This window comes from Pundamilia nyererei, unplaced genomic scaffold (assembly GCF_000239375.1).
Source record: "Pundamilia nyererei isolate P.nyererei 1_Seehausen unplaced genomic scaffold, PunNye1.0 scaffold00357, whole genome shotgun sequence".
NCBI classification, from domain to species: domain Eukaryota; kingdom Metazoa; phylum Chordata; class Actinopteri; order Cichliformes; family Cichlidae; genus Pundamilia; species Pundamilia nyererei.
In genome coordinates, this window is record NW_005187758.1 from 228,894 (window position 1) to 245,765 (window position 16,872).

Genomic DNA, 16,872 nt, shown 5'->3' on the forward strand with positions numbered 1-16,872 from the left:
GGAAGGAAACCGTGACCGAGGACAAGCTGATGGCATAAGATGTAAGTACAACTCCTCCGGTTTCATATGCAAAAAAATTATTGCGCTAGCTCACGTGGTTGCAGTACAGTTACTCTGCTCTCATATCATCTCAATTTAAAATGTGAACATCTGTCTCCTCAAGAGTGTCTCCTCTCTTTTAGGTGTAGATGTGGACCCTACTATGGTGTGTCATGTATCTGTGGTCCTTTGGGTGATCCTATATCCCAACCACTCCTCACTGCATTGCACATCATGCATGACGTTGCTTAGTTTGGGAGTGGGTGCTTTTGTCTTGGGATGAACCACTTTGTTATCTGGGAGTGTTGCTGGTTCTGAATTGCAGAAATTCAGGACTCCTGATCAACGTTTAGACCTGAACCCTTTTAGATAAGAGAGAACTTGATAAGTAAGTCCATTTGCCTTTGACTTAAGGTCCTTAGAATCCCATGAACTTGATGACTGAGGACCTACACGTCAAAATTCCATTCAGAAAAACCTGCATTCAGAAACACCCCACTATTGTCATTTAAACATTCACCACTGTACAAAGTATCAGTAGTGCTGCTTTCCTTAGTAGCTTCAGCAAATTCTATTTTCAGAAAGTATTTTTAGATTATCAGAATCCTGGGTGACTTCTTTCTAGAGATTTTAAGAATTCTTAAAAGATTTTAAGAATACTTGACCTCAAACAAATACTTGATTTGAATTCATCCAGGATTTTTGGCAGATGTATCTATGGTTTCAATTTGAAACTGCTAGGTTGCTTCATTCTTGAGTTATCGCATTTACAAAAAATTATGAAATATTGTCATCACATATTGTAAATAACTGCTCTTCTTGTATGTGTCTTTATTTAAAACATAACACACAATAAACAAAGTAACAGTGTGTTTAATCATGAAGCTGCACAGCATCATAAAACTAAACTTCCTGGCAGAACACTTACCCTACACCGAATTCAAGCCTACAGGTCTACCTAATAAAGCGAACTCTGAGTGTATTTAACTACTTTGCCCTGTTCTTCTCCTCTTCCTCCTCCTTGTTGTATAACAGTGAAGGTCTGGAAGCGGGTTATGAGCAGGTGGAGGTGACTGAACACCTCCAGGCGTGGAGCTGCTGTGTTTGTCCTGATGATACTCTAAACCCACTGCCTGACGGGGAAAAGACACCACTGTAAACAAGTATTAAAATAAGTGCATTCCCTAATGGCGTGGAGCTCGCTGCCTTTCAGCTGCCACAGGTTTTATAAGGCTCTGCTGTGAGAGTGAAGATGGAACCGAGGTAACGTTAAATTGACAGAAGTGTCTGAAAGCTGCTGTTTCAAGTGGCACTGTGCTGCAAGACAAAGACACTGAAAAAACCATTCTCACCCTTACAAACTCGAGATGTCATTTCACAGTAACTAAAAGCTTTTCAAGAACAACGGGAAACTGTGAAAACCAGGAATGGTATTGATATTCGGAGAATCAGGACTTTGACTAAAGGAATCATCAAAAGATCAGAGCTCTGAAACAAAAAAATGTTTATATTTAATTTGTAACTCCATTTTTTGACTCCATGAGTTTACCATTCAAGCCAGTAATTTCACATTTCTAGTGATTAAGATCTAGTTATCCAGACAGATTCATTTCTTTATGTTCAGGGTTATGACAGGCAGCACGGTGGATCAGTGGTTACCACTAACGCGTCACAACAAGAAGCTTGGGGCTTGAACCCTGTCAGAACCTCTCTATGTCACATTCGCATGTTTTTTCCCATGGTTGTGCTGGTCCTGGAGATCCAGTTTCTACCTTTATAAAACATGCCATCTTAGCCGAGGACACTCTCCTGAAAAGAGATTTTACTCTCAAGATTTTCACATTGTGTTTAACCTCCTGAGACCCGAAGTCTTCCACGACATGCATTTTTAATTTCTCTTTGATATTTGGGCTGATTGGGGCCCAATGAATGTAAGAACGAAGAATTACCAGATTTTTTTTTACCTTATTTTTGTTTTTAAGAAAAATAAGAGCCTCATATGAGGATATTCGTTTAAAATTTTGATTGAACAGTAGCAGCATGATGTTATCGTAAGTGGATATCAGGCCCTTGTAGAGCAAAATTGAGTATTTTGGTCTAAATAACCCAAAATGTGATGCCAGGTCCACATATTGTTACACATGGTTAAATAAACATTAACAAACAAATAATTATCTGAATTGCCTTACTTTTCCTTTAACGACAACAGATTGCAAGTAACCAAAATTCAGCTTCTAAACAAACATCTATGTGGAAGCAGCTCTCCACTCAGTGCTGCAGAGGCAGGATTCACATACGAGTCCCTTCAGTGTTTAACAGTGAGCGTGCCTCGTGTGCTATGTCTGCTGGTCATTGTAGCAACACCACATAACTCACAAGGCAAGCTTACAGACTTCAGTTAGAACTAGAAAGCCAAGCTTCCTGTTACTAGCTTTGGTCATTTACGACATTGTGAGTGCTCAGTGCAACAATCAACCTCTGCTTCTCTGAAGATCCCATATCACTCCCGTTTTGGCCTCCCTTCACTGGTTGCCTGTAAGTTTTAGGTTTCTTTTTAAAGTTTTAGTTTTAACCTTTAGGGCCCTACATGGTCAAGCCCCCCCAGTATATATCTGACCTGCTGAAACCACATTGTTCTTCCCCAGCTCTAAGGTCATCAGATCAGAGATTGTTGGTGGCTCCACGCACTCGATTTAAAACTCGTGGTGATCGGGCCTTTTAGGCAGTGGCACCGAGGTTGTGGAATTTTCTCCCACTGGTTTTACGCTGTACAGACTCCATTGATTCTTTTAAAAAGCAGCTGAAGACATTTTTATATGGGCAAGCTTTTAATTAATTTGTTGTATTTTACTGTTTTACATTGTTATTTGTTGTATTTCCATTCTTTTCATTTTTCTTTTTCTTTTTTGTAAAGCACTTTCTGATTTTTATCTGTGAAAAGTGCTATACAAATAAATTTATATTACTTACTTATTTACTCTGACTTTTTTTTCAGAAGTTCTTAAACACTTCAGTTGGAGGAAACTGGACTACATTTTTAGGATCTTGAAGATGTCCCACCACTCATTCACCCTTTCAGTTCTAAGAACTGATGGAGAGTACCACTTATTTAACTTCTAACCAGGTTGTCATGGAGGCAATGCTGCAAGTTGTTGATCAACCATGTCATCAGCACTGAGGTCACATGGGTCTCAGTGTAAGTTGGGGTTGAATCACCTGGGAGGGGATCTCAAGACGGGGTTACAGATGGCTGATGGTGTGCAGGGTTCCTACACAGACAAAAACTAAAGTGCATACACCATCCTATTGTATCAGACAGAACCCTGTCCAAATATGATTTGTGAACAGCACTTGGACTACAAGAGGAAACCACAAAGCTTCTGGTACCAAGAATCTTGTTGCCTGTTTGCAGATTCTACAGATTCATATGCTGATATTCTTACTGTGCAGGTTTTCGTGCTGGGTATGTTATGTCATTTGTCCCCATTTAGCCAAAAAAAAAAAAAAGAAGTGCAAAGCAGCACGTAAACACCTGTTTCTGGATAACACATCTGCACAGGCAGACTTTCTCACCTTTTCTGCATGTGTTTGGTCAGTGAGTCATGCAGAACGAGTGTGATCTGATTATCATCTTGACTGGACATGACCCGGGATACATCTATGTACTGCATGTTTCCAGGCGCACAGCTGACTGCCGGATGTCAACAGCCTTGGTGAAAAAATATGTGCAGCACAGGAAGCAACGAGAATGAGCCTATTTTAGGATTTCAAGTGAAAACTGTACATTAGTTACTCGTGGCATCAGCACAGCCCGTGTGTGCATGTTTGTAGTCCTGTTAAATACGAATACTGTCTAATGCTGAGTTAGTGATTCTGGCTTCAGTATAATTGTTGAGCCTACTGTACATTCGATGTTGTGGCTCATCAATAGACGTCAGTGTTGACAGACTGGGCAGTTTACTGGGGTAAAAACATGTGGACATAGCTAGCTTGACATCGACCTTTCGTTTGTAGACTTTAGCTTGTTAACCACATGCTGAGTCATGAGCCAGTGCTCATTAAAAATCCTCCAAAGGCTCCAACACCTCAAACATGGTCCAGAGGTCCAGTTCAGAGACTGAGTTAGTTGAATTTAAGCCTAGCAGACAGCTAGCGGCTAGTTGGCATCCACCTGTCAGAGACATCCCAAATAATACAAACTTTGAACCTCACTGCAATTTAAACAGGCAACCCAGCTCCCCCCTCACAGTTGTACCAGGCTATAAACATGTTTATTTTTGCTATAAAGTTGGGAATGTTAATATGGGAGTCACTGGGAACTGATTCACTTTTGGACGGAGCTTCAAGTGGACATTAGAGGAACTGCAGCTTTTCCTGGCTCCTTTATGGCCACTTTCAGCTGTCTCTTGATAACGTTTGTGGTGTGAGCTCTATTTTATTTGGATGCCAGCGAGCACTAGTTAGCTGCTATCTGTGTGATACAGTTCATTTACCGTGTTGGTGACTTCTGGCACCAAAAACCAAAGATAGCTTCTGTCAAACTGCAAAAGTTAACGATTCAAAAGTGTCTCCTAGTGACAGCTCTGTGTATCCATACATTTTGTTATACAGTATAAGGTTTGAAGGCACTTTTGCTTCATTTGACAAATGTCACAACCTATCAAGATCAACCTCAGCTTAGTCCACACTCCCCAACAGTTTTGCCCAAATTTGGACTTTCTGACACCTGATTGGCTCCTGGTAAAATATTTATCACTGTGTGAGGTGAACACACAGTCTGAATGAATCTATATCAGTTAGCTCTTCAATGATGTCGGTAACTGCACACAAAGTTCAGAGTGTGTGTGGAAATAGTCTTGTGCTAACAGTGTGTGTGTGTGTGTGTGTGTGTGTGTGTGTGTGTGTGTGTGTGTGTGTGTGTGTGTGTGTGTGTGTGTGCGCCCACGTGTATGAGCAGATGGGGGGAATACCATGGCACTGTTATCTGAGATGGTTGATATGAGTGTGTATGTGTGTGTGTCTTTAACCCATGATATCAGAGTGGAGTTATGCAAAGCGCTGATTCATAATTCACATGTCTGAGTGTTGGATGGCTGCAGGCTCCACCATTGTTTCCACTGCAGCGAACACACACACAGTCAGCACACGGAACTCACACTCTCCTCCTTGACCTTCTCCATGGTGCAAGCAGGCAGCTGCCCCTGCAGTGGCGGTGGGGAAACCCCGTTCTGGTCCATGGCAACAAACAGCTTCCCGTTGATGTTTAGAGTCGGATAAAAAACCTGGAAACACAAAAATCACAGAAGCATAACTACAGTGCCCCAGGAGGGACAAAATATTGTAAAGAAAAAACTCCATAAAGTGGAAAAAAACAGAAGAATCTCTCGGTTTATAATGATACATTTACAATTTGTGAAGAAAAGAAATTAGAATTTAATTATGTGATTAGATTAATATGGTGTATGGTACAGCCTGAAGAAGTCACTTGGATGAACGATGGAACGTTTCTCCCAACGTTTCCGAAAACATTTTGCCCAGATGAACAGAATCAACTTTCTGGGAAGAACTACAATAATCTGAGAGATAAAAATGCTTCATTAAAAGGCTCTCATTGCCACACATGAGCTGTTACGCTCACCTGGGAGCTCCGGCTGGCCGTGCTGTAGGTGCTCGGCCTCCGTTTGGGCCACGGTTGGGGCAGGATGCCGCTGAAGGTTCCTCCGCTGTAGGTTCGACTACCGACGCCCTCCACCACGTCGCCCGGTACGCTGTACTCGTCATCGGCCATCTCTCCCTCCGACCCTCGGCTCCTCAGTCGGAAGTTGAAGATGGAGGAGACCTGACTGCTTCTCCGCGTCCTTGTGGAAAAGGAGCGTGCGAGGAGTGGGTGGAGCGGCTGGAGGAGGAGGGGGGAGTAACGTAAAGTTTTGCACCGAACATAAACAATATTAAATCAGATCTTTCTCCACTGACCTTTCCACCATCAGTCAAGTCCACCTGCAGAAGCTTCTCCTCAGATAGGTTCGCCTCCACGTCCCCCACGCCCATTAGCGCCTGGCTCCGCCTTCGCTCCTCAAAGCTGTCCATTGGTTGGCCGAAAGGAGAGAGGTCTGGTGACATCAACGAGTCAGAGTCGGTAGCTTTTTGGGTGGCACCCTGATGAAAGAATTAATAATTAATACTCATATATTAATACATTTTCATTCATAAATGAGAATAAAGGACAGAAGGTGAAACAGAAGCCATGAAAACACTTATTTAAACACTCATTAGTTCACCTTTGTTGCTGTATTATTTTCACTGAAACACAGCAGTAACTGAGTTGGATTTATATCATTTATTTTACTTATAATTCCTGTACAGAGAACCAAAACTGCAAAAATAAAAATAATCCATTAATGTGACTCTTAAAAGAGCAATATTAAAAAAATCACTGATTTATTAACAATGACTTAAACTGATATTTGCTTTCACTTGTGTGTTTATTTGTAAATATTTACCTTTTTTTAAGGATATTATTTTATCTCCTATTTGGTTTATGAATCGTCTCAGTTTACAAAAAAACACTCTTTTGCTTTTAAAATTTGACTCGATTATTTTTAAAATTAGATTCATTTTCCCTTATTATGATGATTATTGTTATTATTTTTGACATTTTCATTTTGTATGTATGATTAATCATGCAAATGATTAAAACAGCCAACTTTTCCAGTGAGTAATATACATTTTAATTTCCATTAAAAAAAACCTGGAAATTGAAAAGTGTTATACAAAAAAAATAAAGGAAAACAATACAAACAAACAAACAACCCCACAAGGCAAAACCTTTGCTGACTATTTTCTCAATATTTATTTGTTAATCATCATATGATTGTAACCTTCTTCTCTGTATTATTGTTGGGTCTACCTTACAACGTAAAGCGCCTTGAGGCGACTGTTGTTGTGATTTGGGGCTGTATAAATAAAATTGAATTGAATTAATTTATTAGATATTTTGGCAGTTTCTGACCTCCACAGTCCTACACCGCACCACATGCTGGAAAATCGAGCACATCAGATCATCAGTTACCTGTTGCTCTTTCTTCAGTATCTCCATAGCTTGCTGAAACTCCCGCTCTTTCTGGCAGGCCTCGGCGATGGTCGCCTGGTTCTGCTCCTCGTACGCCATGGCGACGACGGCCAAGATGAGGTTGACCAGGTAGAAGGAGCCCAGGAAAATCACCACCACGAAAAACACCATGTAGGTCTTACCGGCCGAACGCAGCGTCTGAAGACGCACACGTGGCGGGAATAAAATCGATGCTGACTGAAGTGCAACATTAAAAGTGAAGCAACACGGCTAATAAAACCCAGCTGGCTACAACAAGAAATATGCTTCATTTCACAGAGTGGTCAAAGTAAAGAACAGTGTCTCACAGATCCTTTGTTCACTGTGTGGAAAGTGAACACATGCCCACTGCATGTAGTATTATTAAACATAGTTACAGTGATGCACTGAGGACACCAAAGTTTCACAGAAAATTCTTTTTATGCATTTTTATCCTGCCTGCAGTTTCTGCCCATGGTTGCACTGACATGACATCACAATTGTGAGAAGGCCAATCAAATTCTGGATAAGGGACAGTGCCACCCCCAGCCCCGCCTTTAGCCTCAGCCCTGAGTCGAGAGTCTGACGCCAAACTTGTGTCAGAATGACATAATGTCAGGATGAGAACACGCTGAATTAGACACAGTCTAGATGTCTGTGTAGGCTCTTAGCCCCAGTCTAGATTAGACACTGGAAGAAGAGACACTTTATAAACTTCAATCCAGGTTTTCTCTGACTTTAACTGATCGATTGGTCATAAGGCTTACCTGGTGGTAGAGGTTTTCCCAGTAGTCTTGCGTCATCAGACGAAACAGGGACAGAAAGGCCCACCCAAAGGTGTCAAAGCTGGTGTAGCCATAGTTGGGGTTTCTTCCTGCCTTCAGACAGACAAACCCGTCCGGACACTTTCTGCAGCACAGACACAGAAACATAACGTGACTCTTAAAAGCTGTTTCACTTATTATCAGCAGAAATTTTTACATATAAATATTTTTTGTGGATGTTCAGGATGTCGTTTTGAGGACTTTGGAGTTGCCAATCATGATGTGATCGGGGGTGGGCGGTTATGTAACTGTAACTACTGTTTCTCTGAAATGTGTGATTTTGGGAAATCTAACACCACTGGTTTGTGCAGAAAGTAGGTGTAGGGACATTTTGAAAGCTGAGACAGTTCAGAGGATTCAAAAACACCGTCTGTGTGTCTCTCTGCCATCTTTCCATCCGTCTTTCTATTAATTCTGTGCAAAAAACAAGAAACCAAAAAAACGCTCTGTTTCCTCATCGGTGTTTACGACCGAAGGCTTGTTATGGTCATGCGATTGGGACCCGCCCACACGTGTCGCCGCAGAGACGGGGCAGATAGCACCGGGAAGGCATTCATCATAATTGATATTCCACATTCATATCCCGTCACATTCATCGCCGCCCACGCGGTCACATCTGAACCGCTGATGCGCAGCAGTCCCATGGGTGGCGTGCTGGTCAGTGGAGGGAAGGCTGCTGCTGCCCACAGCAGCTTACAGTGGGACAGACACTGAGACCAGATGATTACAAATTATTAAGTAGGAGGGAAAAGGTCAGAGGTACAGAAACCTGAACATATCCCTTCATATCGCTGATGATTAAACGAGGCACGCCGGGGACTAATCATGCAAAACTCAAAAACAAGTATTCATTCAGATTTTAGGTAAAGTGACTCTGCTGTGACTCAGAACTGAACAAAGTTACTTTTTTGGCCTTTATTATGCAATCAGACAGAAGAGGTTTGCAATCAAAACAATAAATCAGAGAGCAAAGCTGCAGACACCACACACAGAAATATTAGCGGGTGAGCCCAGAAGTTCGATTAGACAGCCGACAACCACGAGCGTTTGAGATGTTACAACCATCAGCCACATATAAGGCGGTCTTCAGATCCTAGGCAATTCAACCCCAACTCACACCTTGACCCATGTGACTGAGTCACACGATGGTGGGTCGGCTCAATGCCTCTCAGGACCACCTCTAAGGTTAAAGGCCCACTAAACTAGGGTCCGCTTGCGTCACTGAAACGTAAATGACATTATCAGACAGAGGGTCTGCCTGTGTTTTGTGATTGCACGGACTTGTCCACTGAGAATTTACATTATAATGCATCAACTACACGTGCACCCAAGCAGCGGACTTCTGTCAGGTTTCCAGCTGTCTGTGTTTGCAGCCAAGTACTTTCCAGGATTAAGGCCTGATTTAGACTTCCTGTAGAGCCTGAGACATAACCTATATAAGTAGCAAACACTGTGGCCAGCATTAATGCTGGTACGGATGCTCTATGTGTTAATTTTATTGACATTAGTCCAATAGTTTGAGTCCTTATAATAATGCTATGACTATTATTTTTAAATCCTGAAGCGTAAATTCAAAGACTGAGCAGAAAAGTATCTGGACATGCACAGGAGGAATCAACGCTATTGAACAGGCCAATCGCAATAGCTGCAGGTCGCATTGACACAGCGTGTACTTACATTTGTAGGGATGAGCTGAGACGTGAAATGTAACTATGCACCTAACACCAACAAGACCAGCTGTCTTCAATTCAAGGACAACATTCACAGTCTTCTGTATTTTATGCTATACAGTATATTAGTCATCTAAACAATAATTCATTCAAAACAATGCCAGCAGCTACAAGCTGACAGACTGATGCGGATGCAGAGTGACAGATCACTTGAGATCACAATAGAGACACACAAGTATTTCCATACACAGCTCAGATCCACAGTCAGAATGTTGTATGCTGATTCATATTAATGTTTTCACTAAACACGCATAAAATGATCGGCGAACAGATAAAACACGGTGCACAACAAACAGCATTAAAACGACCCAGTTATTTAAAAGAAAAGATTTAATTCTCTGGAGCCAACGGACACATCACCACGTCCGAGTCACGTGATTGATTTAAGACGACCTAGCTGTGAGATGCAGCCTCGCTGGGTCTCCGTTTCAACCTGTGTTGAAAGTGCAAACGTCACATTTTATACCAGTTTTTAATCCTAACGCCATCCATCCCTCCATGTCTGCACATACCAGCTGTTTGTATGCCCACATTCAAAAACAGAATAAATAAATACATAAATAAAAAAATGAGGCCACTTTCAGTTGGTTAACAAAGAGTTACCAGAGCAGGTGCTCTGCATACTTCATCTGGAAGGTTTCTTATGCCAGATGCACAAAACCCCAAATGCCAGGGCCCAATGGGGTTTTTTTTCTAGACATACAATTTGTCCTCAAGAAAAGGCAAAATCTTTGGGTCCTTTCTGGGCTCAGATGGAGGTCAGCAGATTTTTGGAGGATATATGATGGTACGATCCACAGATTAGAGTGAAACAGACTGTCTTGTGCAAATGTTCAACAACTGGAGCATAAATTCTGTCACAATGCCCTAAATAATTCATTCATTCATGTCAAAAAATGTAGATTGTTCACTTTTAAACCGAAGAACCAAACCGTGTTCAGAAGTTGAAGACGTGTCACACCTGTGGGTTTGTTACCTGGTACAGAAGTGGAGGAGTTATGATGCATGCAGGCGAGCGTGGCATTAGCAGAATCACGACCACCACGCCATCAGCAAAGCTCTGGTTGAACAAAGCTCTGAGTCACAGAGGAGCTTCAAGCTGAGTCACAGAAAAGACTGCCGCTGTGCAGAAGCTATCTGGGGAATCAAACCGACAACCACACGGTCACAAGCCCACTGCGGTGACCCGGCCTGGCTGGCGCCGCCCCCGCTGGGCCGCTGCCACCACAGCTGGGATGCTTTTGAGTAGCGGCTGCCGCTGACTCATCGCCGGCCAACCCGCCTGTATGTGTTAACGCCTTACTCCCCAACATTTGGTGAGTGCTGGTGATGGTAATTCATTAAGGACACGTGTAAATAAACGATCCAGTTACATAAGGTTTACATAATGCAGCTGGGAGCGCTTCTACTTCTGCACAAAAAAGACAATACTGTAGTTTAAAAATCATCCATAACAAACGAAAAAACACTTACGCAACGTAGATAATGGCAACTAATGCATTTCAACATGACTGCCAGTAACATCTGAATTTATTAAAGTTGATTTGCTGCATGAGTTTACAGGAAGAGCCCGTTACAGGTTAACAAAAAAGGCAGAAATTGTGGTTTATAGCAGGTAAATGATGGAGAAATTCATAAAGCATTACAGTTTAATGCAGCAGATAGGACGCCTTAGTCCTAAATATTTACACAAACCAGCGTGAGTCATCACACTGCAGTGAAGACATGCTGTATTGACCCACGCCAGGCTGTAATTGGTCAGTAATTATTACAGTCTCCACAACCGACGCGGGCCCATTTTCAAAAGCTTTTTCTTAACAGCTCCTAATTCTAAATTTGGCCTTTTTTTTCCTTTGCCTTTTATAACTTTGAACATCATCATCATCATCTGCATGTCAAGCCCTCACAGTCCAACACATACACGCTACTTAGGTTCTTCTTTCAGGTTCTGTGTTAGGGGCGATCACGGCTTAAGAGTTGGGAGTTTGCCTTGTAATTGGAAGGTTGCCGGTTCGAGCCCCGGCTCCAACAGTCTCGGTCATTGTGCCCTTGGGCAAGACGCTTCACCCGTTGCCTGCTGGTGGTGGTCAGAGGGCCCGGTGGCGCCTGATTGCAAAAATCTTAACTCAGCACAGATTCAAACCTGTAAAGTTCAGCAGCTGATCCCACAATCACTGATATTTCACATTTAATTTTCTGTCATTAAACTAACACAATACACACTTTCCAAGGTTCAACTAATAGATGCTCCCTCCCAGAGCCCTGGCATAGACCTTTCTAAACATAATCCATAATCACTTTAAAATATAGATCATGCATTAAAACAACAAAAAAACAAACAAACAAACCACAAATGACTTGAAAAAATCTATTTTTGAACAGGAATTATGCTAATTATCAGTCGTAGCTGTTATGATTTGTCTAAAAACCCAGCACAGCTTTGCGGGGGTCTAAAAACTCCTCGAGCTCGGTCCTTTAAGTCAGCGGTCCCCAACCCCCGGGCCTCGGACCGGTACCGGTCCGTGAGTCGTTTGGTACCGGGCTGCGAGAGTTGAGGCTCAGGTGTGAAATGTATAGTTTTCAGGGTTTTTATCGGTTTTCAGCCTTATTTTGTTATCGTTTTGATCGTTAACTCGGTTTTCCTGGGTCTTTTCACGTGTGTTATGAATAAATCTTCTTTTTTTCAGTACAGGTACTAGTTTTATTTTGTTGTATTTATCTGCGACACTTTAAAGGCCGGTCCATGAAAATATTGTCGGGCATAAACCGGTCCGTGGCGCAAAAAAAGGTTGGAGACCGCTGCTTTAAGTGCTTCAAATGTGCAGGGCTGTGGCTCTGTGAACATGGACTCTCAGGAGTGGAGCTCAGAATGACGGATGCTTGTCTGATCTGTGACAGCACGGTTTTTCAGACTCTCACACTTAAAAATCTTCATGTAAACATCTTTGCCATCTTCAACCAGGGAGAAAATGTGAGCAACACCATTTATGTGAGTCCTAATAAGTGATGAGGTCATTTATTTGGGTGGATTTCAGCTTCAAAACAAATCAGATCAAAACAGATCACTGATAATGTTACAGCAGCATTTACCAGACAATCCCTCAGATCAGCACTTATGCTAAAGGCGACTGGACTTATTTTTCTGTTAGATCTGTTTCTTGAAGAAGTTGAAGCAGTTCCTTGATCTAAATGTGACACATGTGAAGAACACTGCGAAATAAAGGCCTCAGCTGTCAAGTGGACTTGAACCACGGTCCTTCTTGCTATGATGCAACTGCGCTAACCACCAGACGACCGCGCCACGTGAGTTCTCTCTGGTACTCTGGCTTCCTCCCACAAACATGTCCGGCAGGTTAAGTGGTGATTCTAAACTGGTCGCATGTTTGGATGCGAGTCTGAATGGTTGTCTCTCCGTATGTAATGGGTGTACCCCGCCTCCCGCCCTGCGACAGCTGGGATAACTCCAGCCTAACCATAGCTCTGAACTCGACAAGTAGAAGAAAGTGGATCTTTGTATATGCAAGCCTGGGCTCACCCTGAGTTTCATTGATTCTTTTTTAAATCAGTTAGACGAACACTTATGCAAGAGACTTTTAAGAAGTATTATTGTAGAAAGAGGGAATGCATGAGTGCAAGCAGGCTGTTGTATGCGAGAGCTAAAGCGGTATATTCTAATGTGTGTCGTTTTTAAAAGCCGGCCACACATTACAGTAAGATTTGTTGAGTCCCACATTGCTCCACACAAATATCTCTCTGTCTCACTTTTGATTTGTTGGGATCTGGTTAACGTATTTTCACCATTACAGATGCATTACAGAGTAAATGAAGTGACTTCTCATGCTGAGAACAGAGCCCAACAGAAAAAAACAGCAATAATCTAACAGAAAAAGCTACAAGAGTAACTGTCTACACCAACATCACTGCAACACAAATCTGTGTCGGTGCAATAAAAAGATGCAAACGAGGCTGATAATCCAGACATCAGAGTAAGGAACCAGACGGAGGGACCAACTGATTGCAATCCTCTGATCTAAGTACTTGAAAACAAAGTGGCTTGACTAAAAGTTAAAGACATCCAGTCGCCTTCTTTTCCAGACTGCCACGACCTGCATGACTGAGAACACACACGGATGCTGTACTAACAGCAGCAATCCATTTAAATTTAAATAACACACTACAGAGCCAACCAGCGCTGACACGTTTCAGCTTATAGTAACAGAAAAGTTCATGTAATCAAGAGTCTTCAATGAGGGAAAAAGCAGTGGCAGTCACCGCGGCATGTGTCATACGTATACCTGACATGATAGCACAGAGCTGAGCTGCTTGTCTGAACGCTGGTGCCAACCCTTACTGTTAACATAGCTAACACCTCTAACTGGCAGCTGATTTTAGACTGGCAGCACAGTGATGTAACACGATAACACAGCTATATGGAGCTGCTGCTACAAACAACAGCGATCGATGCTGATTGAGTGAAAACGAGCTCACGGCGATGACGTTACAGTAACAGAAACTTACAGTGGCTGAGGACAAAATTCTGATCTGCTGACACACACACACACACAAAACACGACTAACTGGTCATGCAAAACCAGTCATCATGATGCCAGTTTGACTGACACCAACAGTGAACGAGGCCACTCAGTCTAACACACACACACTCAGCGATGTGATGTGTGTCATTCTTCCACTTCCATCCATCCATCTCATGGCAAGTGAGTCAACATGGTGGCATGCGAGTGGGGAGAGTGGCTGTGAAGTGTGTGTGATGGACTGACTTAGTGTGTGTGCGTCTGTGCGTTCAAGGGGCTGAAGGACATAAAAAAGTGTGTGTGAGAGGTTTGGGAAATGTAGACAGGAGGTCCTGTGTGGTGTATAGACTGTGTGTGTGTGTGTGTGTGTGTGTGTGTGTGTGTGTGTGTGTGTGTGTGTGTGTGTGAGGTGTCAGAGTGTGAGAGCTGGCAGTTATCTCTCACACACACCTCTGTCTGTGTTAATGGAGGGACGCCACTTCAGACCCCCCCAACTCACACCAAAGGGAGGCCCCCCCTCTGTCCGGCACTTTACACACTTACATCACACACACACACAAACACACACACACACACTAAAAAGCAAAAGACAGTCTGCTGGTGTGGCAGCACAAAGATTCAAACACTCGTGTGCCAAATTTAGGTTCAGTTAGAGAATCGAGCATCTTCATTCTTCACAGCTCAGCGTGCAGATCAGCCACGTTTGATAGAAAATTAAAGTTAGCTCATTTGAGACCTGACTCGGCAATAAGTCCTTCAAGTCAGGGATCTTTTAACGTGTCCGGCACATAAATGATGTGTTTGCAATCGCGTGTTTACACTTGTTACTCTAAGTACACACAGTTACACAGAGAACTGTGGCTGCATGACATGTACTACAAGTACCCAACAGGGGTGTTTCCAGGAGTTTTCAATCAAGGCACAGGAATTTTGTAAGTTAGAAAACTGGTCTGCAAACCAATATTTTCAAGCTCATGCTTTAAAACTAAGTCATTAAAACTAAAAATAAATAGTATTCAGTACAAAGTGCAACAACTGAACTCAAATAATAAATTGGCAGCATTATCAGCAATAAAAAAGAGAAAAGTATAAAAGAAGTGCATGAAATCTGAGTACAGTAGATGTACTGTTACATAGCCACAGTCTTATCTGTGCTCTCGTGCAATGGTACTTTAGTCTAGTGGGGAGGGTGGAGTGGGGGTGGAGGGTTGTATAGTCATAACAGTCAGAAAGGTGAGTGTGGACATTGGACACTTTGAACCCTCAATGGTTGCCATCCCCACTGTGGAGTGGAGGGGGAGGAAAAGGAAGCCGCTACAATCAGCTATATTATTACAGATGAATTTGCTGAGCAGTATATAACTTTAGCCCACTCGCCGGTCATGTAATTTCCACATCCACTGAGTGTGCGCTCGTTTTCCCTTCAGCTGCGTAGCCGGCAGCTGTTTCCATTGATTATATTTAACAAACAAATGCGATTGTCATTTCCAGTAAGTGAACAATTTGCCGTGACACAGCCTTGACTACTCAGATGTCATGCACTACACCAGCCAGTACAGACAGTGAGCTTAGTGTATTAATGGAAGCAACCGATGGGGATTCACTGAAAAAGTATAGAAGGAAAAAATCCTTGTATGAACCCACTACACCAGCCAAATCTAATAAAATACACTTAAAAGATTAGAAAGACTCTACTGGAATAAAAGTTTTTTAAAAAATACAATTCATTCTTTCCAGAATCACTTACTGTCCTCTGGCTGTCAGTGCTGTTAATAGACATTTTTGTGTGAACAGGAAAGTTTTAGAGGTGTGGCTAAAGGAAACGTCGGCCTAGAGATGTTCAAAGCACCAAGAAATAAACTGTCAAAATCAAAATACCTATAATAAGACGCGATGACTCAAACAAATGTACAAGCTTAGTTTTGAGGAGGGATTTCCTTTAGTCTCACCAACCAGATCAACTATGGAGCTAGTTAGCATCACATCATCTTTGTGCTGCTGCATTCAGAGCGGAGTGTTTCTGACGGAGCTGAAGACAACTTGTTACCTGGATTAAGCTGGTGGGAATTGCACGTCTCACAAGGTACTGAGTTTATTTATTTATCTTTTGCTCATTGAGTGAAGAACTTCCGGTTGGGGGATCGTTTTGGATTTATACTGGATGAATACAGGCCTGCAACGTAGGGTTTATCTCTGCCGGCTTTAGGTTTAGTTTGGGGACTATAATTGTTTTATCACTGGTGGTTTACACTGTATGTGTGGAGATTCTGTGTACAGTGGGTAAATTGCTGTGTGTGTTTTTGGTTTGCCTGAATACTGAAATCTGCCATTTTATTATTTTCTTGTTTTCATTGTTTGGTAAATTAAAGGAGGGCTGCAATGCTCTACTTTACATGGTGTATGACATGATTTACTGCGCTATAGACACTAGTGTTAATTTTCGCGTGTAGTGCTACTGTTAAGGAATAAGCTTCATTGATCCCAGAAACAAAAGAGAAGTTAACTTAAAAATATCGTACGAGAGTACACTAGGAAAAGAACCCAAAGCCCATTTATTTAATGGTATTGAGTAAATGAGGGCTACAGATATAATAAGGATTCTAACCAATGTTCCCTCTAATGTTTCATGTGTCTGAACACACAAACTCCCTGAGCGTCCC

The 16,872-nt window shown here is 42.3% G+C and overlaps 1 protein-coding gene across 1 annotated transcript in view; it reads right to left on the bottom strand.

Moving 5' to 3' along the window:
• LOC102206834 (sodium channel protein type 5 subunit alpha-like) overlaps positions 1-16,872 on the bottom strand; it is a 261,018-nt gene that overhangs the window by 109,153 nt on the left and 134,993 nt on the right. The window contains exons 10-14 of the mRNA XM_013915747.1: positions 7,894-8,035; positions 7,109-7,306; positions 6,013-6,195; positions 5,678-5,935; positions 5,196-5,321 (exon numbers count right to left, since the gene is read on the bottom strand). Of these exons, the coding sequence (XP_013771201.1) occupies positions 5,196-5,321; positions 5,678-5,935; positions 6,013-6,195; positions 7,109-7,306; positions 7,894-8,035 (907 nt within the window). The remainder of the gene's footprint in view (positions 1-5,195; positions 5,322-5,677; positions 5,936-6,012; positions 6,196-7,108; positions 7,307-7,893; positions 8,036-16,872) is intronic.